The 25,338-nt window shown below is 48.1% G+C and overlaps 1 protein-coding gene across 5 annotated transcripts in view; it reads left to right on the forward strand.

The window, feature by feature from the left end:
* Nucleotides 1–25,338, forward strand: part of mrtfba (myocardin related transcription factor Ba) — a 268,477-nt gene that overhangs the window by 98,297 nt on the left and 144,842 nt on the right. For 4 of the 5 annotated variants that reach the window (XM_038819577.1, XM_038819581.1, XM_038819579.1 and 1 more), the window contains 2 exons: nt 18,356–18,572; nt 19,707–19,757. In XM_038819577.1, the coding sequence (XP_038675505.1) occupies nt 18,383–18,572; nt 19,707–19,757 (241 nt within the window). In that variant the 5' untranslated portion in view covers nt 18,356–18,382. The remainder of the gene's footprint in view (nt 1–18,355; nt 18,573–19,706; nt 19,758–25,338) is intronic. The other variant, XM_038819580.1, reaches the window with a different exon arrangement.

The following is a 25,338-nucleotide window of genomic DNA, read 5'->3' on the forward strand; positions in this document are numbered from 1 at the left end:
TCCAAAGCTTCATCAGTTTTAAGTCGCCTATATCTTATGTATGCTTCCTCTTTCATCTTAGCTAGTCTCACAATTCCACCCGTCATCCATGGTTCCCTAATCTTGCCATTTCTATCCCTCATTTTCACAGGGACATGTCTGTCCTGCACTCTAATCAACCTTTCCTTAAAAGACTCCCACATTTCAAATGTGGATTTACCCTTAAACAGCTGCTCCCAATCCACATTCCCTAGCTCCTGCCGAATTTTGTTATGCTTGGCCTTTCCCCAATTTAGCACTCCTCCTTTAGGACCACTCGCGTCTTTGTCCATGAGTATTCTAAAACTTACAGAATTGTGATCGCTATTCCCAAAGTAATCACCGACTGAAACTTCACCACCTGGCTGAGATCATTCCCCAATACCAGGTCCAGTATTGTCCCTTCCCGAGTTGGACTATGTACATACTGCTCAAAAAAAACTCTCCTGGATGCTCCTTACAAATTCTGCTCCATCTACGCCTCCAACACTACATGAATCCCATTCAATGTTGGGGAAGTTAAAATCTCCCATCACGACCAACCTATTGCTCCTACATTTTTCAATAATCTGTCTACATATTTGTACCTCTACTTCACGCTCGCTTTTGGGAGGCCTGTAGTAAAGTCCCAACAATGTTAATGCACCCTTCCTATTTCTTAGCTCTACCCATATTGCCTCAGTGCTCGAATCCTCTATAGTGCCCTCCTGGATCACAACTGTGCTATCATCTCTGACCAGTAATGCAACTCCTCCACCCCTTTTACCTTCCTCTCTATCCCTCCTGAAACATCTATACCCTGGGATATTTAGTTCCCTCAACCAAGTCTCAGTAATACCAAATAACATCATATTCCCAGGTACTAATCCAAGACCTAAATTCCTCTGCTTTACCTGCTACACTTTCCGCATTAAAACAAATGCACCTCAGACCACCTGTCCCTTTGCCTTCATCATCTCTTCCCTGTCTACTCTTCCCCTTAGTCGCAATGAGTTTATTATCTAGTACCTTACTGGCTTTAGTTGCTGCCTCTTTACTGACCTCTAACTTCCTAATCTGGTTCCCATCCCCCTGCCACTTTAGTTTAAAACCTCCCCAACAGTGTTAGCAAAAGCACCCCCTAGGACATTGGTTCCAGTCCTGTCCAGGTGTAGACCATCTGATTTGTAATGGTCCCACCGCCCCTAGAACCGGTTCCAATGTCCCAAAAATCTGAACCCTCCTGCACCATCTCTCAAGCCACGTATTCATTCTGACTATTCTTGAATTTCTACTCTGACTGTCTGGTGGCACTGGTAGCAATCCTGAGATTACTACCTTGAGGACCTACTTTTTAACTTATCTCCTAACTCCCTAAATTCTGATTGTAGGATCTCATCCTGTTTTTACCTATATCGTTGGTGCCTATATGCACCACGACAACTGGCTGTTCACCCTCCCCCTTCAGTATGTCCTGCAGCCGATCTGAGACATCCCTGACCCGTGCACCCGGGAGGCAACATACTATTCGGGAGTCTCGTTTACGACCACAGAAATGCCAGTCTACTCCCCTTAGGATTGAATCTCCTATGACTATAGCCCTGCCAGTCTTTTTCCTGCCCTTCTGTGCAGCAGAGCCAGCCACGGTGCCATGAACCTTGGTACTACTGCCTTCCCCTGGTGAGTCATCTCCCCCAACAGTATCCGAACGGTATACCTGTTTTGGAGGGAGATGACCGCAAGGGCCATCTGCACTGCCTTCCAGTTCTTTCTCTGCCTTTTGGTCACCCATTCCCCGTCTCCCTCACCAATCCTAATCTGCGGTATGACCAACTCACTGAACGTGCTATCCACGACCTCAGCATCGCGGATGCTCCAAAGTGAGTCCATCCGCAGCTCCAGAGCCGTCGTGCGGTCTAACAGGAGCTACAGCTGGACACACTTCCCGCACATGAAGGAGTCAGGGGCATCGGCCGCGTCCCTGAACTCCCACATTGAGCATGAGGAGTATAACACGGGTCTGGGATCTCCTGCCATTTTTAGACTTTACCTTAAATGATTATAAATATATCAAATAATGAATAAGTGAAAGGAATAAAGATTTTACTTGCCAATCACAATACTTACCAACACACGAAGAGTTAAGTTTCTCCCAGCTACTGCTAATTGGAGCACTTTCCTTACCAGCCAATCAACTGCTTTGCTGTGATGTCCCTCTTCAAATTTATCCCCAAAGACCCTGCGGCCACTGTTTAAGCAGCTAGTTTAAATACCGCTTCGCCCATTCCAACAGCTGAATTCCCGCCGAAAAGACTCTAATCCGTGAAGCAGCTAGTTTAAATACTCACCGCTCGACTCTGTAGCTCCGCCCACTCCAACAGCTGAATTCCCGCCGAAAAGAAAAAGCAGACCAAGGCAGGCCAGCAGCGCGGGTTCAATTCCCGTACCAGCCTCCCCAAACAGGCGTCGGAATGTGGCGACTAGGGGCTTCTCACAGTAACTTCATTTGAAGTCTACTTGTGACAATAAGCAATTTTCATTTCATTTTTTTTCGTATTACTCTGCTCAGTACATTTGTTACTCTTTTTATGAGGTAGAATTTGCTCCAATGAAGATTAAGGCCCTTTATAGAGAGGTTAACTTTCTGGTTCTACTTCTTTCGAATCAGACATATGCTACTGGGCCATCAATATTTAAGGAATGGTCTCTTTAGAAGTCGTGTTTATGGAATTTACCTTTTAGTTAAATTGTTTCCCCTTAACAAGGTGAAAGGGAGAACGCAACATCAATCTGCTGTTTCAGGTTTTGGGTATCTCTTGTGAATGTGTACCTCATTCACAGCTACTTCCACATTTGTCTAATGCTGTAGTCAGGCCAACGTATCTCCCAGTCCACAGTTTTCGCACAGTTGCCAGTAGCACTAAAGTAAACCTTTAAAATGCAATGAACCATTCTATTCTGCCAAGCTTAAAGAAAAGCCAAAGTGCAACTTGCATGAAGGTCCTTCCTGAATCAAAGTATAGACTGGTTTGAAGACTCACAATGACAATCCTATTCTGTGCCTCGTCATTTGTGTGTTGCCAAACTATATGGTTCTGGCTTTTTAATAGGAAAGGTGTCCTTCACCATCTGCAAAGGAATTGAAAGTAGAAAAGCTAATTAATGCAAGGTTTGAGAATACCACCAACTACCACAATAAGTTTTCTGTTAGGGCTAGAGATAGCTTTTGCAGGAAGCAGTTTGTGAATTGAGGTACTACGGTATGAATTGAAAGCGGTGTTATTTAACTGGAAGTTGAGTAAGTACCTTGTAGTGTTTTCTGCTTCACTTATGTTATGGATTAAAGGGTTCATTACAATCAAATTTTGTGTGGATTGACATTGAGTGTATATTAGATTACATTTGGATGATTAATAATAACAATAATTGCTTATTGTCACAAGTAGGCTTCAATGAAGTTACTGTGAAAAGCCCCTAGTCGCCACATTCCGGCGCCTGTTCGGGGAGGCTGGTACGGGAATTAAACCTGCGCTGCTGCCTTGTTCTGCATTACAAGCCAGCTATTTAGCCCACTGTGCTAAACCAGCCCCTTTATTGGCTAATCTATTGAAGAGAAGCTGAAAGCAAAACTGGCATTGGTGATATTGAAATTCTACCAAGTAGAACATTAATGACTTTACACATCTGTAATATGAAGAAGGGCTTGGAAACAAATATAAGGAATATAAAGAAAGTGTTTCTTCACCGTCTGCTTTCAGCACAAATACAAAGCATCAGTTTGAGATACTGTGTAGTTTGTAATTACAGAACTTGCTCTGCATAAACTACCAAAAATGCTGCTGAATCTTTTCACCTTGCATTTGTCAGGGCAGACACAAGAATACCAAATTTCAAAGGAAACAACAATTTATACTGTATGAGAAAACGGTGCTGATTGGTTGGCAAGTGGATTCTAATTAGTTCGTTGCCTTGGAGAATGCACCAGAGAACAGTTAGCCCCTAAAGCTTTCATTCAAATTCAGAAAAGGCAGGTTGTTCTCGTTGATGTATTACAATGGGCATTGTACCAGGAAACAGTGTCGTGATTTTGCTTTGGTTCATTTCTTAACCTGTATTTAGTTTTTAATTACATTCATTGCATTTGTTTTAATATAGTCTTCTGCTTTGAAAGGACAATATACAATATTGTCTAGCTCTATGCTGTTAAATGTTCTGCATGACGTCAAGAGAGAAGTGACTGAAAACCCTTTTGGAGAGTGCTCTTCTCTCTCTGATTTTGGATGAATCTTCTATACCAGCCAGGATAGCTGTGGTAAAAGGGGTGAAATCGGGTGATTGAGGCCTAACAGTGTCTTGCTTTATGGCATAACCTTTCTTACTTTTCTGCCCTTGTTGGGACCATCACTGGCCTTTCTATCCCATCTAGTGCATGCAAATGCTGAAGGGATCTAGGTTTCTACCCCCATTTTTCTCTTATCTGTCCCTGTTACTTCTGTTCTCTGGGACTCCCAAGGGAACTATGTAAGCTAGGGGTAGCAATGTGAATAACCCGAAGTCCAAGTCAACACAGTGCCTCACCTGCTGATGCCCTGAAACTGAGCTCTTCAGTGTATGCTTGGACCAGCATTTAGGACCCTGTGCTCACTTTAATTTACCTTTGATCCAGTTCCTATGAGCTTAATCCTATTACACCTTTACCTTCCTGGGTCTCTGGTGAGAATCCACCTCAGCCTGCCATGATTATCACCCTTGACCCAGGAACCTGGGCAGGGTCAGGATTTGCATCCTACCCCAACTCTGTAAGGAAAAGATCAGGGACACCCAGCCCCATGTGGTGGCATTCTAGGGAGAATTACTCTTATTAAATGACCTGTGAATTACTTGTGAATATCTTGCAAATTTCAGTGGACCGTAACTACTTAAGAATGAATGTTGTCAGGAAATGATATTTTGAAGAGAAAAGGCTTGGAGGCTGGAAAGTTGAGCTGTATCCTGCAGATCTATTATCTTTTGGTGCAACAATATAGCTTGTTCGCTCGTGCTTTTGATGTGTGTAATTTAATACACCAGGGTTGCTTGGGGTTTTGGCTCGTTACTGAGGCAGATAGAAGTTAACTGTATAGTAATTGGCTTGAAATTACCTCTGGCTACAAAGGAGAAACATACTAAATTTAAAAGATGCAGTGTGTGGGTTGGTTGGCTAGAGGGCTAAGTGAGGGAGTTAATAATTATACAGAAGTTCTCCAATTTTGTTTTAGCTGCAATGAAAGCTGCACCGCAAATTTCTAAATTAATGTGATTTAAAGCTTGTTGGGGGTGGGGGGTTTGGTTCTGCTGAATTCCTGCCCTCTTTTCCATGTCGCCAAATTCTGCAAAGACCCTGCACTTACCCAACGCATTCAGACACCTCTGGAAGAGGCAGAGCTGGCGAGATGATGTCACCAGTTAGAAATCACGGCAGTTGTGTCAGCTTAAAGTTCATCTGGAAGTCTAAGTATTTTTGTGCCTGGATCAGATTCTGGTGGGAGTGGTGCCAAAATATTTCAAAAGACATTTTGCTCATGGCAATTGATCGCAGATTGAATGATCTGCTGAAAGGAAAGCAAAAACTTCAAAACACTAAAACCTATTTTTTCTCAAAACACAAACTTAATTTAAAAACAACAGCTGGAATTGTTAATTCCCAACTGTGTTTCTATTGTGCTTAGAGAAGGCTATGGCATGAAAAATAAATAAACCAGCAGTGTTTGCTTTCTATTCATTTACAGGATGTGGATGTCGCAGGTTAGGCTAGCATTTTTTTGCCCATCCCTAGTTGCCTTTCAGAAGGTGGTGGCGAGTTCAATTCTTGAAGTGCTGCAATCCCTGAGGTAGAGAAGCTTTTCGGTTTTAGTTTAGCGAATTTTATTGCAGTTGGAGATCGCTAGTGAGAGAGAAGGCATGTCTCTCCACTCTGCTAGAAGCAGTTGGTTTTAGAAGGCTCGAGAGGGATCATCTCTCTCGGCCTTGCTAGAAGAAAAGCCATACTATGGAGCAATGTTTAAGAAAACAGTTGCTGCAAATCTAAAGTCCAGCTGATTAAAGAAACTAGAGAAAAGAAGAGAAGTGTCCAAGAAGTCTGGAGTTAGGTGAACAGACAGCAAGGTATGGTTCAGGAGAATTCAAGGCAGAGTAAATGAAGTGTTCTGCGTTAAAGAGACAATTGTAATAACCATGGGTACGATTTAGCAGAATTTTTAAGTGTCATGGCATGGCGCAGTCTGTGATTACCATGATTGCCATGGCTGAAGGCCTTGACATTCTGTCCTAAATGCAGATGAACATTGCCAGGACATTGCAGAGCATGAGACCATCGCTGAAGGCGTTGACACCATGGTGCAGCCAATGAGAAACCACCAGGACTAGCAGAGCTCCCTCTGGAATCTCATGGAGACCCTCTGGGTCCTACCAGCACCGTCGGGGGGAGAATATGCTGGAGGCCAACCCATGGCCTGCCATCACGGAGATGAAGGCGATACCCAGTTCTTCCAAATCTCCCCCTCTCCTGACACTGATGCATCTCAGGGCAGTGGGCAGAGCAGGGTGGCAAGCAATGCCAGTGAAACCGCTACGTCGGTTGGGGCCTTCCGACAACTCCAGACCCACCGGAGGACATCCGCACATCCGCCATGGGCAGAAAGATCACGGAGTGCAGAAAGCCTCCTGCCTTACCTCTAATATGCTTCTTAGAGACACACCTAGATGTAACACTAGACGACGTAAGATCAAGAAGGGTGAGGGGGTCACTGTGTAGCTAAGAGGAATGCAAATGTCAAATATTCACTATTAAAACATGTTGTACCCGATGCATGCAAAGCCTCTGTCATGTTGATCATCACAGCAGGCCTGCCTGCACTCCCCATCCTGTGTTGACCTCCGGAGGGTGGGAGGGTCAAGGAATTGGAGGGGAATGGGACGGGGGAAGAGGGTGAGTTGACTGACAAAAGTATTGGGCAAGCATGACGGCCTCCCTCGTCCTTCGGGCATGCCAAACCCTTGCTGCCGCCTGTCCTCCACTCCGACTCCATCACTGCGTCCTTCCCAGGTTCATCCACCATCCTCTCCTGATCCACCTCCTCAGGCAAGATCGCATGATCCCCCCTCTACATCCTCTTCCAGCATGTTGCTTTGCTGCTGTGGAAAGCGCAGCACCACAAATGAGGAGACCCGGGTGGGGAGGGGGCAGGGGGGCAGGTCAATGCATGGTCCCCGCCTATGTCTCCGGCCTCTACACTGTTGTCAGCCGGGACCTCGTTAGGTACCCCTTATCCCCATGAGCCAACATGTCATCCTCGGGTGGTCCTCGAAGATGCCGGGGATCTCTGGGTGTCCCAGGATGTAGCTGTAATGCATGCTCCCTGCGAAGCGTGTGTACGCATGCGTGATCTTGAGGAGGTGGTCGCACATAAGTTGAACATCCAGGGAGTGGAGACCCTTTCTGTTAATGAAGGGCATTCCTGATGCCCAGTGCGTGCAAGGCATCAACTGTGTCATTCAATTACCTGGGACATCCTGGTGATGGCAGAGAATCCTGCAGCCCAGGCATCTTGGTGGGCTTGGTCCAACTCAAAGTTGCTACAGTCAGCTGCCCAGGCATACAGGACATCCGTGACATCACGGATGTACTTGTGGGCTGTAGCTTGTGAAATGCCACACAAGTTCCCGCTCAAGTCCTGCAATGAACCAGTGTCATAAGCGTTAAATGCTGCAGTGATCTTAATGGCCACCGGCGGGAGTGTCAGCTTCCTTCACATGCTGCCAAGTTCGCAAGGTCATGGCACAGATGCCACAATATGTCTTTCTTGAGACAAGAGTCTCCTATGGCACATGCTGTCAGTCATTTGCTCGAAAGACCAACAATGCTTATGCAGCCAGGTCGCCAGGCGCAAACCTCGATTTTGTCCTTTTCCGCTAGTTAGGCGGCGCACCCAGATCCGCACCAGGTGCAACGAGTGGTCAAATCGTGCCCAAGTTTCAAAGTCGGACAGCAGCCATCAAAGGTAAAACAAATGTTTGATGCCATTGTCATACAGTCTGGGAATTGAGAGTTAAAGCAATTGTGAGCAGTTTGCACAGCGGTCAAGACAAATAAATCCTAAAAGGGTTGTTAATTCCTAGACCGGATTCGCTGTTCACAGTGGAGCGGAATCTTTGTTTAAAAATGTAATTTGGAAAACTTAGTCTGGATTTCGGAATTCAAACCGCCATGGGAAAGCATTATTATTAATACGAGACAAGAGTTTAAAGCATGTATTTGGAGTTTGGAAGCTCTCATATGACATTCATCTGGGAGGGATTCTATGAAGATAACCACAGGCAATAACTTGGGTTCAGAGCAGAGTGTGTGTATTTGACTACAGCCAGTCTGTGTGCTTAAATAAGACTTTGTGTTAATGGGACATTATAGCTTAAAATGTACTTTGTAATCTGTGTTAATCTTAATATTGATGTGTCTCTGTTAAACTGCGGGGGGGGGGGGGGGGGGGGGGGAAGGGAGGGAGGGAGTAAAGGAGTATTGTATAATAATTCAAGTTTTCACATTTAATAATCTCAGTCCCTGGACATCACTGCAGGAGTTCCTCAGGGTCGTGTCCTGGGCTCAACCATCTTCAGCTTCTTTATCAACGACCTTCCATCCAAGAAATTGGGATGTTTGCGGATGACTGCATGATGTTTAGCAGAATTTGCGACGACTCCGATAATGAAGCAGTCCATGTCTAAATGCAGCATGACCTGGACAATGTACAGGCTTGGGCTGACAAGTGCCAGGCAATGACCATCTCTAATAAGAGAGAATCAAACAATCACCACATGACATTCAATGGACTAGCCATCACATAATCCCCCACTCTAAACATTCTGGGGGTTATCATTGACCACAAACTGAACTGGACTCGCCAAATAAATACTGTGGCTATAAGAGCAGATCAGAGGCTAGGAATTCTGTGATGAACAACTTCCCTCCTGACACCCTAAAGCCTGTCCACCATCTACAAGGCACAAGTCAGGAGTGTGATAGAATACTCCCCACTTGCCTGGATGAGTGCAACTCCAACAACACTCAAGAAGCTCAACACCATCCAGGACAAAGCAGCCCGCTTGATTGGCACCCCTTTCACAAACATTTACTCCCTCCACCACCGCACAGCCGTGTGTACCATCTACAAGATGCAGTGCAGGAACTCACCAAGGCTCCTTAGGCAGCTCCTTCTCAACCCACGACCACTACCATCTAGAATTCTAGAAGGACATAGGTAGCAGATACAAGGGAACACCACCACCTGGAGGTTCCCCTCCAAGTCACTCACCACCCTGACTGGGAAATATATCGCCGTTCCTTCACTTTGTCACTGGGCCAAAATCCTGGAACTCCCTCCCTAATAACACAGTAAACGTACCTACACCACATGAAATGCAGTGGTTCAAGAGGCAGCTCACCACCACCTCTGTAGGGCAATTAGGGATGGGCAACAAATATTGGTCTAGCCAGCGGCACGCACATCCCGTAAAAAATGAATAAAAACAAAAGTTATAACTTCAACTGGGATCGTAACAACCTGGATTTCCTTCTCCACATAGCGATAGCCCAAATTGGCATTTTTCAGACCTGAGCCCAGACATAGAGCATAGAACATACAATGCAGAAGGAGGTCATTCGGCCCATCGAGTCTGCACTTCTACACTATCCCCATAACCCAATAACCCCTCCTAACCTTTTTGGACACTAAGGACAGTTCTAGGATGACCAAACCACCTAACCTGGACATCTTTGGACTGTGGGAGGAAACCGGAGCACCCGGAGGAAGTCCACGCAGACACGGGCAGTACGTGCAGACACCTCACAGACAGTGACCCAATGGGGAATCGAACCTGGGACTCTGGCGCTGTGAAGCCACAATGCTATTCACTGCGCTACTGTGCCACCCTGTCATGTGCTGCCAAACGGGTCAGTCATGGAGTGTATTGCATCCAATCAGAGGCATATCTCCTCCTTCTCTCTCTCTCTCTCTCTCTCTCTCTCTCTCTCTCTCTCTCTCTCTCTCTCTCTCTCTCTCTCTCTCTCTCTCTCTCTCTCTCTCCCCCTCAACACCTCCACCTCCAAGACACAGGCCACATGTCCGAGCTGCTGTCCTGGTCAGGAACAGATGGCTCGGTAATTATCAGGATTGAGCTTTGGACCTTGCCACCAAAGGGCTAAGGCTATGTCGACCTATTGAACCATGGGAGAGCTTTTCTTGGGTAGTTACAGAACTTTAGTGCTACCCCAGACCAGCTGTCTCGCAAAGTCTCTGCAGAGTTATTTCTGTAAAATAACTGCAACCTATGAAAGTACTCAATGACTCAGACTCGTTACTGATGTCAAATAAGTTGGTCATTTTCCAGGTTTGATAGCCAATATGGCAGGGTTCCAAGAGCTGGAATGAGAAGGTTTTTCCTAATTGCTTTCTCCCTGACTAAAAGCAATAATATAAACTGCAAATGCTTCTACTGTCCACTCCATCTCGTGCATTGAAGATAGTAGCCAATCTTGAGACAGAATCCCTGTAATGCAGAAGGAGGCCATTCGGCCATCGGGTCTGCACCGACCCCCTGAAAGAGCGCCCTATCTAGGTCCACAGCTCTGCCCTATCCCCGTAACCCCGCCTAACCTGCACATCACTGGGCACCATGGGGCAATTTAGCATGGCTCCTCCACCTAACCTGCACATCACTGGGCACCATGGGGCAATTTAGCATGGCTCCTCCACCTAACCTGCACATCACTGGGCACAATGGGGTAATTTAGCATGGCTCCTCCACCTAATCTGCACATCTTTGGACTGTGGGAGGAAACCGGAGCAAACCCACGCTGCCACAGGGAGAAAGTGCAAACTTCACAGTCACCCAAGGCCAGAATTGTACCCGGGTCTAGTTCCAAAACAGTAATTAATTCAAAAAAAGAGAGTCAAGCTTGAGTAGCTTATTAAATCCTCAAATGTTTTTTATTTTGTTTTGTGCTGATAGGACTTTTAAGTAGATACTGACACTGGACATTGAAATACTTTTCACTTGAACCAGAGTCAGGAACATCCAGCACCTGTAAGCTTGACTATTGTTCCAATCAACATTAGACAATTGCTGCTGCGCCAATGTCACATTATCACAGCCACTAAAGGATTTAAATTTAACACTCGGCGTGCTTTTGTGCTGTGGTATCATGGACCTTAAGATATGTGATAAACTGTAACTTATTCATTGTCAAAGTCATTGGGAACGATACTTCTTGGGTACCCTGGCTTTTCGCTGAACCTTGGATCATTTCCATTCTGTGGCTCAGCCATGGTCATTTTGCCTCTTGGGTAATGAACTTGAATCTCATTCCAGATTTTTTTTTGTAAAATTTAGAGTACCCAATTAATTTTCTTTTTCCAATTAAGGGGAAATTTAGCATGGCCAATCCACCTACCCTGAACAGCTTTGGGTTGTGGGGGTGAAAGCCACTCAGACATGGGGAGAATGTGCAAACTCCACACAGACAGTGACCCAGGGCCGGGATTCGAACCCGGGTCCTCAGCGCCGCAGTCCCAGTGCGAACCACTGTCATAATATAACATAATATACACACAGGGCTGCACGGTAGCATTGTGAATAGCACAATCGCTTCACAGCTCCAGGGTCCCAGGTTCAATTCCTGCTTGGGTCACTGTCTGTGCGGAGTCTGCACGTCCTCCCCGTGTGTGCGTGGGTTTCCTCCGGGTGCTCCGGTTTCCTCCCACAGTCACAAAGATGTGCAGGTTAGGTGGATTGGCCATGATAAATTGCCCTTGGTGTCCAGAATTGCCCTTAGTGTTGGGTGGGGTTGCTGGGTTGTGGGGATAGGGTGGAGGTGTTGACCTTGGGTAGGGTGCTCTTTCCAAGAGCCGGTGCAGACTCGATGGGCCGAATGGCCTCCTTCTGCACTGTAAATTCTATGAAACAAGTATATGATGGTGCACAGACAGACATTGTTTGACACACAGGATGACGAATGAACATACAGAACACAGCAGCCAATCACCAGACAGGACACGGCCACTATAAAGCCAGAGGGCACTAGTTTTCCCGCTCTATTTGGGATGCAGCTTCTGAGACAGTCCGAGCCTGTGAGCAACAACGAGAACATCCACCATGTGGTAGTAAGATAGTCTGGTCAGGTTAGCCTCAGGTCTCCAGTCAACTCAGCATAGTGTCAACCCACAGTTAAAGTATGTTTAATAGTTAAGAGTTCAACAAAATAGAGTTGCGTTTATTCGAGTGTTGGAAGCCTGTCTCTCTCACTGCTATGGTAAACGCAGTCCTCGCAGATCCAGCATACCCAACACCTCAACCACTGCACCACATGCCGCCCCTAACTCATTCCAGATATTTGAGTACTAAATCTGCATTAGTAATCCCAGTGCAACACTGGGAGAGAACTGCGCTACTGGGAGTGCCATCTTTTGGATCAAATATTAAACCGAGAATCTGTCTGCCCTCTCGGGTATACGTGAAGAAGCGCAATGCAAATAAGCTTAGGGGAGTCCTCCCATTGTCCTGGTCAATGTTTATCCTTCAACCAACATAACCAAAATAGTTGATCCGGTAATTGTCACATTACTGTTTATGGAACCTTTCTGTAATTATTGGCTGTTGTGTTTCCTACATTCCAACAGTGACTACACTTCATTGGCAGTGAGGTGCTTTGGGATGTCCAGGAGTCATGAAAGGCATTATATAAATGCAAATTACTACTTTATTGGTTTGTAAATGAGATTGCGTGACATTGTGCCATTTCTAATTTGAGCCTGGTTAATGGAAATCCTGTAAATATTGCACAGACTGTGCCCAATCCAGTTATAAATCCTGAAGTGACTTTTATTAAGTAATCACTTTTCTATTGATGGATTATATGTGCAGTGAGGATGTTTTATCTTGCTTATAATTTTTTTGAAGGCTGGAGTTTTGTTTTTAAGGGTATTGGATTGGATTTGTTTAGTGTCACATGTACTGAGGTTCAGTGAAAAGTATTTTTCTGCTCAAACAGATCATTTAGTACTTGGAAAAGAAAATAGGTAATAGGGCAGCACAAGGTACACACTGTAAATACATAGACACCGGCACCGGGTGAAGCATACAGGAGTGTAGTATTAATCAGGTCAGTCCATAAGAGGATTGTTGAGGAGTCTGGTAACAACGGGGAAGAAGCTGTTTTTGAATCTGTGCGTGTTCTCAGCATTTTCTATCTCCTGCCCGATGGAAGAAGTTGGAAGAGTGAGTAAGCCGGGTGAGAGGGATCTTTGATTATGCTGCCCGCTTTCCCAAAGCAGCGGGTGGTATAGACAGAGTCAATGGATGGGAGGTGGGTTTGTGTGATGGACTGGGCCGTGGTCACGACTCTCTGAGGATTCTTGCGGACTTGGGCTGAGCAGTTGCCATACCAGACTTTGATGCAGCCAGATAGGATGCTTTCTATGGCGCACCTGTAAAAGTTGGTAAGAGTCAATGTGGACATACCGAATTTCCTTAGTTTCCTGAGGAAGTATAGGTGCTGTTGTGCTTTCTTGGTGGTAGCATCAACGTGGGTGGACCAGAACAGATCTTTGGTGATGTGCACATCCAGGAACTTGATTCTGTCAACCATCTCCACCTCGGCCCCGTTGAGGCTGACAGGGGTGTGTACGATGACTAACTCTTTAGTCTTGCTGGCATAGAGAGAGAAAGATTGTTGTCGTGACACCACTCCACTAGGTGAGGAGCTGGCATTTGAGCTGTTCACTGCATAACCTTATTTTAATGTGGTTTTTGTTACTGAAAAATCAAAAATAAAACAACTGTGAATTCTGTGATGTGATGAGTGAAGTTCAGGGACTTTAGCGTTATGATACAAGATCTTACTACAAGAGACAAACTGTCAGTGAGTGCCAAACACTGTCTGTGGATGTTTCAGTTTAATTAGATAGTTATTGAAAGAAATTGGCAAGGTTTCCTCCAGACGGAAATTTTACATTTAAAAATTGGACTCAATATTGAAAAACCTTTTTGCCTTGCTTAAAATAAAATGTTTATTTCACACTTTTTTTCTCAAAAAACTACAATGATTTTGTGTCCCTCAGTTGAGAAGGGTAATGCAAAATTGATCTACCTTGCAGTAAACCAGATCAAGGTGGTGCAAAGAGAGTTTAACTAATGAGTTCATGTGAAAGTCAGCATTTTTTACAATGTGTTTGATAGTTTGGCAGCGTCTTCTCCGGGTTTGTCAAAATCTAAATCTACTGTTGCACTGTCATTCTGAGCACTGGTTTCTGTCCTTGAAACTTCAAAAGCAAAATATGCTGCATAGCAACCACTAATATAAACTGTTCAAGCACCAACGAGATGTTTTTCTTAATATTGCTGGAAAATAATGAGGCCGTTGCATAATTGAAATATAGATTTGGATGACTTGAGCAAATTTAATACTACAGCACCCACCATTAACACATCCACACTACTCCCAGGCAACAGCCTAAGTAGAGCAAATGGTACTAACCAATTATCATTACCATTGGTGTCAATTACAAAGGTGCTGATTATAACATATTAAACATGCCAGCTATTTTGGGCAATTCAATAAGCTTTTTGCACTTTGTGAAAGTGCAATTAATTACTGTTAACTACTCACCTGACGAGTTGAGTGTTTCAGTGCTCTGATGCCTCTATATATCAGAAGCATAGCGAAATATTGGCTGAGTTACTTACATGTATTTGCTGGCCATTCCTCAGATTGTAAAATCTAATTCAGTCCCTCCTATGTGAAAGTCACCTGGGTTAAATTGCTCTTCTGATTGACACTTTTGAAAAGGTCACAGTGCCTGTTGTTAGTAGTTGGTTTCTTTGGTGGTCAGTGCAGTAAACGGAGATCTCCATAGCAGTCGTTCTCAAGTTGATGTCTGCGGAACCCTGGGGGCATGCTGAGACCTTCCATGGGTCTGCGATGCAGGGCCAGCCTTGCAGGGTGAGCAGTACAGCTGTGTCCACAGTCAGGGGTAAGTGTGCTGTGGTCAGAGGCATGCTCTGCTATCTTGTATTCCTGCCTTCTCCTTGTTTTGCTCCCCATGAGCATCTGGTTTCTCCCATGTTCTACTGTCCCCATGCTGCTTCTTTCCTCGTGCTCCATCCAGTATGCTCCCTGCTCCCTTAATTTTCACTGTGCTCGGCACTCCTTGGGCTCCTCTATCCTGGCTCCTGCTGTCTCTGCTCCTGCCAATGATAAACAGTCTATGCAGTGAGAAAGCAGGGACAATTGTGGTGATTTTTGTGATTTTGTTGTCAGTACGGGTGTTGTAGTATTCACAAACACCACAGAAGCTAAGTTCATTAACAAAGTCAACTTTTATTTACACTAGTGTTTTCTTTTAGTTTTTTCCCCCATACATTTAGAGTACCCAATTCATTTCTTCCAGTTAAAGGGCAATTTAGCGTGGCCAATCCACCTACCCTGCACATTAGCCCAGTGGGCTAGACAGCTGGTTTGTAATGCAGAACAAGGCCAGCAGCGCGGGTTCAATTCCTGTACCAGCTTACCCGAACAGGCGCCGGAATGTGGCGACTAGGGGCTTTTCACTATAACTTCATACTTGTGACAATAAAAGATTGTTATTATAGGGGCTTATTTAGCTCGCTGAGCTAAATCGCTGACTTTTAAAGCAGGCCAGAAGCATGGTTCGATTCCCGTACCAGCCTCCCCGAACAGGCGCCATAATGTGGCGACTAGGGGCTTTTCACAGTAACTTCATTGAAGCCTACTCATGACAATAAGCAATTTTCATTTTCATCTTTGGGTTGTGGGGGCGAAACCCACACAAATGGGGAGAATGTGCAAACTCCACACAGTGTCCCAGAGCCGGGATTGAACCTGGGACCTCGGAGCCGTGAGGCCCCCATGCTAACCACTGCACCACCATGCTTCCCCTCATTTATTCCTGTAATAAACAATAATCTAGTAATATACAATCTACACTCTATTAACACTAGTCTGGATGAAGGCAGTCCAATTTAGCTGACTATTACAGCGAGACCTTGGAGGACTATAGAATTGAGTCAAAAGCAGGGTTCGAGAAGGATGTGGAAGGATATTTTGCAGTTGTAAAGGATGTCATTTGTGATTTTTTTTTAAACTTCTTTATCTCATGCAGGAACCTTGGGAAAAGCTTGGCATGGTTAACAAATGAAGCAATGTGGCAGAGATGGTTTCAATTGGTGACAGAAGTTCATTAGCACTTCGCACTTTGGTGGAGGTGGGGAGACGGATTTAAGGAGATGCATGATAGTGGTAGGACTGAAGAAGCTACATCGTTACCTTCGTATTCCAGGCTGATTCTGATGTAGTGCAGAAAAGGTTTACGAGTAAAGGTTCTAGGGATGACAAACTTCAGTGGAAGTGTATGAAGATAAATTGAAGAAGTTGGGTAAAGAGTGGATTTAATAGAGATTCAAAATCATGTCTGGTCTGGACAGAATAGATAGGAAGAAACTGCTCTGCTCAAAAAGATTGAGAATGAGAGGGCACAGCTTTTCCAGCATTTTCTGTTCTTATGACAAATTTGAAGTAATTAGCAGAAGTGATGAGAACGAAACGTTTTTGCACAGTGAGTGGTTGAGGTCTGGAATGGACTGCCCGAGTGTGGTGGGAACTAAACCAATTCTGCATTTTGTGCACCACTTGGACTTGGGATTCAAGATGGCGGCTGTACTGGGGTATGGCCAGGGTGGGAGCGAGAGTTAGAGCTTTCCTGGGATTCAAAAATGAAGGTAAGTGATTGATTGAGGGAGAGTGCAAGGTGAGTTGTAGAAGAGAATAAAATGACCATGGTTGAGTTGGGGGAAGATGGTGGCATACTGACCGGCAATGTGACTGGACCAGTAATCCGGAGGCCCAGCCCAATGCTTCAGGAACATGGCAGCTGGTGGAATTAACATTTCATGGGCAGCATGGTAGCACAGTGGTTAGCACACTTGCTTCACACTTCCAGGGTCCCAGGTTCGATTCCTGGCTTGGGTCACTGGATGTGCGGAGTCTGCACGTTCTCCCCGTGTCTGCATGAGTTTTCTCCGGTTGCTCTGGTTTCCTCCCACAGTCCAAAGATTAGGTGGATTGGCCATCCTAAATTGCCCTTGGTGTCCAAAAACGATTAGGTGGGGTTACTGAGTCACGGGGGTAGGGTGCTCTTTCCAAGGGCCGGTGCAGACTCGATGGGTCAATTGGCCTCCTTCTGCACTGTAAATTCTATGATTTTAAGAAATCTGGAACTGAAAGTCCATTTAATTCACTAATTTCCTTTAGAAAACCTGGCATCCTTACTCATCTGACCTACATGTGACTCCACACCCAAGGCAATGTGATTAACTCTCAACTGCTGTCTGAAATGGCCTAGTGAGTCACTCAGTTCAAGGACAGTTATGGATGGGCAACAAATGCTGGCCTTCGGAGTTCACGTGGGAGCTGATTTTTTTATGGCTTAGAGAAGAGCACAAATTGACTTTATTGTTCTTTACAAGGTAAATAATTTTGGACAGGTCAAATCCTATAGCTTAACCGGTACAATGTCAGTGTGACAACTAATAGGCTTTTATCTACTGGACAAGGGGAAAATGGGGGATGTAGCTGTAATGTGCTAAATTATTGTGTGTGGCTGCTTACTGTGTGTGGGTGCTTCAAACCTTCGTTAACAATGAAAAAAATAACACCAGTAGCATTTGTAAAGAATTCAGCAATAGCGTTTAAAATAAACTAGATGAGATCATATGACATTAGATAACACACCTTGTTGTGTATTGATTTCTACATATTGATCAATATGGACCCATCCAGATGTGAGTTGTCATTTGCTGTGCACAAATGGTTTGCTCTGAAACTCTACTTCAAAATTAGATCATGTATTAATCACATCTCCTGAGGATGTGAAAGGTATTATATAAATGCAAGTCATTTAATCTCTTTCCATATATTTTCTTGTTTTGTATCCAATGCCAATATGTTCTTCAATCATTTTGGAATCCAGTTTTGCCCATAAAAAACATTTGAAAACGGAGTCCTGTTGCGAAAACAATCTAGCATGCAAAGGAATATACATTTTTTAAAATAATCAGCTTTATTTTATGTGCATGTTGCATGTGCAACATAAATTGGAAGTAGACCAGGTCTATCCATTCATCTATATGATAAACAAGCGTTCCAACACACAAAATAAACCTCACGCAACAGATTATGTTTCTTGAAAATTAATAACATTCAACCTGATAAACCTGATGAATAATGTGCCAATTCTTCTCACCCTTTCAGGGTCAATCCATCAGTTTGTGAGTCAATATGGATCAACAGACGGCTCCTGCTATCTTACTCCGTGTGATGGATCATATACAAGTATCTGAATTGGAAGATTCAGTGTTACAGAGCTTAATCACCCCAAGCCCTCGAAGTGAAATGTTTGCCCATGAATTCCAAGAGCTTACACTGCAGCCAAATCTGCACTTACCTCCTTTGAACGAGAGGAAGAATGGTGAGTATTGCAACAGAGCCAAACAACTGCAGTTGCCTGTATCTGGAAGAGTGAAGATAATATCGATAAATCCTTATTGAGGTTGTCAAGTAATATTTATGACACTTGAGGTTTTTACAGAACAGTGATTGTTCTGGTACCATAGTCCCCGTTGCAGTTCAGAAACCTATCTGTTGCTCTCTTCCTCCTCTTCCCACTCCCTTCCATAAATTCACCAATTACTGACTAAATATATGTCGTGCAAATCAGGATCATGTTAGACACAGGTAAAGAAAAAGCATTTTGTTGAAGTATGATTTTCTGCTAAGCTGTCCAGTTCACATGCATCGATATGTTTGCACAGGAGATATTTAAATACTTGCGATCAGGAGAATATTTGGCATTTTCAGGCTTTAAAATTATATGTATATATACATACATACAGACGCGCACGCAGACGCGCGCACGCACACGCACGCACAGACACGCACACACAGGCCACTCGAGCCTGCTACTCCATTCAATAATATCATGGCTGATCTAATTTTAACCTCATCTCTAAATTCTATTCCAGTCCCGATAACCTCCCTTGCTTATCAACGATCTATCTCACTCTGCCCAACGCATTCAAAGACTCTGATTTGTCTAACCTTTGGGGGAAGACAGTTTCAAAGACTCTCAATCCTCTCAGAGAGAAAAAATCTCCTCCTCTCTGTTTGTCTTATATGGGTGATGGCTTATTTTTAAACAGTGACCATCTAGTTCGAGATTCTTCCACAGGAGGAAACACCCTCTCCATATCCACCCTGTCAGGATCTTGTATGTTTCAATCAAGTCGCCATCTCCTCTTTTGAACTCCAGTGAATACACACCTAACCTGTCCAAACTTCCCTCGTAAGATAACTGTCCCATTCCAGATATTAATCTAGTAAACCTTCTCTGAACTGCTATCCAATTCATTTATATCCTTCCTTAAATAAAGAGATCACTACTCTACACAGTACTGCAGATGTGGTCTCAACAATTCCCTGTATAACTCAAATATAACTTCCCCAATTTTGTATTCTATTCCCCTTGCAATAATTTATTACATTCTATTAGCTTTCCTAATTATTTGCTGTACTCCATACTAACCATCTGCAATTCACCTGCTAGGGCAACCAGATCCCTCTACATCTCCGAGCTCTGCAATCACTCGCCATTCAGGTAATATGATTTTTATTTGTCCTGCCAAAATAGACAATTTCACATTTTCCCATGTTGTACTCCTTTTGACAGATCTTTGCCCACTCACTTAACCTATGTATATCCCTTTATAGTCTCCTTACGCCTTCTTCACAACCTACTTTCCTACCTATCTTTGTGTCATCAGCAAATTTAGCAACCATCCCTTCATCATTTATATAAATTGTGAAAGTGTAGGCCCTAGCACTGATCCTTGTGGCACAGCACTCATTATATCTAACCAACCAAAAAATGATCCATTTATGCACACACTCCATTTGTGGTGGGCGGCGCGGTAGCACAGTGGGCGGCGCGGTAGCGCAGTGGGCGGCGCGGTAGCGCAGTGGGCGGCGCGGTAGCGCAGTGGGCGGCGCGGTAGCGCAGTGGGGGGCGCGGTAGCGCAGTGGGCGGCGCGGTAGCACAGTGGGTGGCACGGTAGCACAGTGGGCAGCGCGGTAGCACAGTGGGTGGCACGGTAGCACAGTGGGCGGTGCGTTAGCACAGTGGGCGGCGCGGTAGCGCAGTGGGTGGCACGGTAGCACAGTGGGTGGCACGGTAGCACAGTGGGCGGCGCGGTAGCACAGTGGGCGGCGCGGGAGCACAGTGGGCGGCGCGGTAGCACAGTGGGTGGCACGGTAGCACAGTGGGCGGCGCGTTAGCGCAGTGGGCGGCACGGTAGCACAGTGGGCGGCGCGGTAGCACAGTGGGCGGCGCGGTAGCACAGTGGGTGGCACGGTAGCACAGTGGGCGGCACGGTAGCACAGTGGGCGGTGCGGTAGCACAGTGGGCGGCGCGGGAGCACAGTGGGCGGCGCGGTAGCACAGTGGGCGGTGCGTTAGCACAGTGGGCGGCGCGGTAGCACAGTGGGCGGTGCGGTAGCGCAGTGGGCGGTGCGTTAGCACAGTGGGCGGTGCGGTAGCGCAGTGGGCGGTGCGTTAGCACAGTGGGCGGTGCGTTAGCACAGTGGGCGGTGCGTTAGCGCAGTGGGCGGTGCGTTAGCGCAGTGGGCGGCGCGGTAGCACAGTGGGTGGCGCGTTAGCACAGTGGGTGGCGCGGTAGCACAGTGGGCGGCGCGGTAGCACAGTGGGCGGCACGGTAGCGCAGTGGGGGGCGCGGTAGCGCAGTGGGCGGCGCGGTAGCGCAGTGGGCGGCACGGTAGCGCAGTGGGTGGCGCGTTAGCACAGTGGGTGGCGCGTTAGCACAGTGGGTGGCGCGGTAGCACAGTGGGCGGCGCGGTAGCACAGTGGGTGGCGCGTTAGCACAGTGGGTGGCGCGGTAGCGCAGTGGGCGGCGCGGGAGCACAGTGGGCGGCACGGTAGCGCAGTGGGGGGCGCGGTAGCACAGTGGGCGGTGCGTTAGCGCAGTGGGTGGCACGGTAGCACAGTGGGCGGCACGGTAGCACAGTGGGCGGCGCGGTAGCACAGTGGGGGGCGCGGGAGCACAGTGGGCGGCGCGGTAGCACAGTGGGCGGCGCGGTAGCACAGTGGGCGGCGCGGTAGCGCAGTGGGCGGCGCGGTAGCACAGTGGGCGGCACGGTAGCACAGTGGGCGGCACGGTAGCACAGTGGGCGGCACGGTAGCACAGTGGGCGGCGCGGTAGCGCAGTGGGCGGCGCGGTAGCACAGTGGGGGGCGCGGTAGCACAGTGGGGGGCGCGGTAGCACAGTGGGCGGCGCGGTAGCACAGTGGGCGGCACGGTAGCACAGTGGGCGGCGCGGTAGCGCAGTGGGCGGCGCGGTAGCACAGTGGGCGGCGCGGTAGCGCAGTGGGTGGCGCGGTAGCGCAGTGGGCGGCACGGTAGCGCAGTGGGCGGCGCGGTAGCACAGTGGGCGGCGCGGTAGCACAGTGGGCGGCGCGGTAGCACAGTGGGCGGCGCGGTAGCACAGTGGGCGGCGCGGTAGCACAGTGGGCGGTGCGTTAGCACAGTGGGCGGTGCGTTAGCACAGTGGGCGGCGCGGTAGCACAGTGGGCAGCACGGTAGCACAGTGGGCAGCACGGTAGCACAGTGGGCGGCGCGGGAGCACAGTGGGCGGCGCGTTAGCACAGTGGGCGGCGCGTTAGCACAGTGGGCGGCGCGTTAGCACAGTGGGCGGCGCGTTAGCACAGTGGGCGGCGCGGTAGCACAGTGGGCGGCGCGGTAGCACAGTGGGCGGCGCGGTAGCACAGTGGGCGGCGCGTTAGCACAGTGGGCGGCGCGTTAGCACAGTGGGCGGCGCGGTAGCACAGTGGGCGGCGCGGTAGCGCAGTGGGCGGCGCGGTAGCGCAGTGGGTGGCGCGGTAGCGCAGTGGGCGGCGCGGTAGCGCAGTGGGCGGCGCGGTAGCGCAGTGGGGGGCGCGGTAGCGCAGTGGGGGGCGCGGGAGCGCAGTGGGGGGCGCGGGAGCGCAGTGGGGGGCGCGGGAGCGCAGTGGGGGGCGCGGTAGCGCAGTGGGGGGCGCGGTAGCGCAGTGGGGGGCGCGGTAGCGCAGTGGGCGGCGCGGTAGCGCAGTGGGCGGCGCGGGAGCGCAGTGGGGGGCGCGGTAGCGCAGTGGGGGGCGCGGTAGCGCAGTGGGGGGCGCGGGAGCGCAGTGGGGGGCGCGGGAGCGCAGTGGGGGGCGCGGGAGCGCAGTGGGGGGCGCGGGAGCGCAGTGGGGGGCGCGGGAGCGCAGTGGGGGGCGCGGTAGCGCAGTGGGGGGCGCGGTAGCGCAGTGGGGGGGCGCGGTAGCGCAGTGGGGGGCGCGGTAGCGCAGTGGGGCGGCGCGGGAGCGCAGTGGGGGGCGCGGGAGCGCAGTGGGGGGCGCGGGAGCGCAGTGGGGGGCGCGGGAGCGCAGTGGGGGGCGCGGGAGCGCAGTGGGGGGCGCGGGAGCGCAGTGGGGGGGCGCGGGAGCGCAGTGGGGGGCGCGGGAGCGCAGTGGGGGGCGCGGGAGCGCAGTGGGGGGCGCGGGAGCGCAGTGGGGGGCGCGGGAGCGCAGTGGGGGGCGCGGTAGCGCAGTGGGGGGCGCGGTAGCGCAGTGGGGGGGCGCGGTAGCGCAGTGGGGGGCGCGGGAGCGCAGTGGGGGGCGCGGTAGCGCAGTGGGGGGCGCGGTAGCGCAGTGGGGGGCGCGGTAGCGCAGTGGGGGGCGCGGTAGCGCAGTGGGGGGCGCGGGAGCGCAGTGGGGGGCGCGGTAGCGCAGTGGGGGGGCGCGGGAGCGCAGTGGGGGGCGCGGTAGCGCAGTGGGGGGCGCGGTAGCGCAGTGGGGGGCGCGGTAGCGCAGTGGGGGGGCGCGGTAGCGCAGTGGGGGGCGCGGTAGCGCAGTGGGGGGCGCGGTAGCGCAGTGGGGGGCGCGGTAGCGCAGTGGGCGGCGCGGTAACGCAGTGGGCGGCGCGGTAGCGCAGTGGGCGGCACAGTTGCATCACTGCTCCAGCGTCCCAGGTTCGATTCCTGGCTTGGATCACTGCCTGTGTGGAGTTTGCACGTTCTCAGTGTCTGCATGAGTTTTCTCCGGGTGCTCCGGTTTCCTCCCACAGTCCAAAGATGTGCAGGTTAGGTGGATTGGCCATGATCAATTGCCCTTGGTGTCCAAAAAGGTTAGATGGGGTTATGGGCATAGGGTGGAAATATGGGCTTAGATAGGGTCTTGGATGGGCCGGTGCAGACTCCAAATGGCCTCCTTCTGCACTGTAAATTTTATGATCTATTCTATGATTTCCTGTTAGCTAGCCATTCTTTACATGTTAAACCCCCCCCCCCCCCCCCCCCCCCCAAACTATAACAATCTTTTATTTTCCGCAATAACCGTTGAATTTTGTTTGTGTCTGATTGATTCTGGGAGTTTAGAGCTGATACAGCTTTAAGGATACTTGTATACATTTACCAAAATTCTGTAGACATCTGGGAATAATAACTTGATTACTGTTGGTGATTATTTCTGCTGCCAAGTCAATAATTCAATTTAAAGTGTGGTGCTGTGTGCAAAACAAGATGCAAAGGTTGCATGATTTCATTAAAATAACAGTATAAGATTGCAGCCTCATGATCACAAGCTAAAAGAAGGTGCAGACTTTGATGAACCTTGCACTCAATGACATGTATCATTGCAAATGTAAAATTCAAAATTGGTCAAATTGCATTGACCAGAGCCACTGTTTTGCAAAATAAAAGATGTGTCTTTAATGCGAGTTACAAATGCCCTGTCACAAAGAGAGTTGGGGTATTTTCAAATGAATATTCTCAGATGTTATGTTTATGCAACATTGGGGCTGTTTTCGTACAAAGGATTGTCGCTTTATTGAAAGACACTCAATTCACCTAATTCTAGGCATGTGGATTTCTGAACATTGAGTTGCAGATCTGAACACCAGCTATTTAACAGGCTATCACCATTCTTGGTGGATTCGCCACCGTTTAAACAGTCGGGTTATTTTCCTTTCTCAGTATAAAATCCTGCATGATGTATAGTGAACTGGCTATCTCCTACCAGCCGCTGAATTTCATCCTCCGTTGGTTTCTTGAAGAAAAGTTTGCATTTTTGATGAAGAATGATCTGATGATTCAGCATTCAATTTGCAGGAATACGTGTCGAACAGGAGAGATTTTAGACAAGAAAGACTGGAAATCCAGCAGCACAAGTACTTTTTACCCTGGCTGGGTGAATTTATGGGTTTAGCCCTTGTTGAAGCCCCGTGCTTCATATAATGGGTAGAAAGTAATGTTAGTGTACATTGAAATATATGTTTGATCTGGTGAAATATCCAGAACAATTGTTGTTCACTCTGGTTAGGAAATTGACTAGCTTTAGATTGGCAAAAGTTATTTCACTCCTGGGTATCTTACTTTCCTGCACTGATGTTCAAACACCCAGAACCAGTAGGAAATGCAGTGCAAATGTAATGATTTATCTCCAGGGTTTTCAAACTGGGGGTCACGACCCATAGTGGCTCACAGGCAGGTGTTGGGAGGGTGGTGGTGTTCCCGGGGAAGTGCCCAACGACCCCGACCAGCTTTAAGAATGCCAGCCGCAACAGTCTTTTTAATGCGAATGCTGAAGTCTTCCTGCCCAGATGCAGTGGCAGAGAGCAGGTCATGCACCCGACATGTACACTGATGTCATGCGCTCTGTACGTCTATGCTTTGGGCGCAAAATCATGGAGAGAGATTTCTCCATTTTGCAGCTGCCAGCAAGCAAGCAACAGGACTGTGAAAAGCTGAAGATGGGGTCATTTTGTAATCGGGAAGAGAGGGCCTGAGACACGAGCAGGCCAGGATCTTGAAATTGAATCTGCTGGAGAGAGCTTGCTTCTCAGAAGAGACCAAGGCAGGACAAAACTGTGCTGGTGTGAGCTGTATACAGACCTCCAGGGTCTCTGGTGAACAACCCAATAAGAAGAAACTGAAATTGGAACCAAGCAGTCTAAAGATGGTTTCTTGAGGTATTGTTTTGTTAATTGTGCCGATGCAAAACCCATGTGTGTTATACGCAGGGAAGTATGTGCGGCATGGTGGTACAGTGGTTAGCACTGCTGCGTAACCCGGGTTCAATTCCAACCTTGGGTTACTGTCTGTGTGGAGTTTGCACTTCACCCGTGTGTGCTTGGGTTTCCTCTGGGTG

The sequence above is a fragment of the Scyliorhinus canicula genome, chromosome 15, assembly GCF_902713615.1.
Source record: "Scyliorhinus canicula chromosome 15, sScyCan1.1, whole genome shotgun sequence".
Lineage (NCBI taxonomy): Eukaryota > Metazoa > Chordata > Chondrichthyes > Carcharhiniformes > Scyliorhinidae > Scyliorhinus > Scyliorhinus canicula.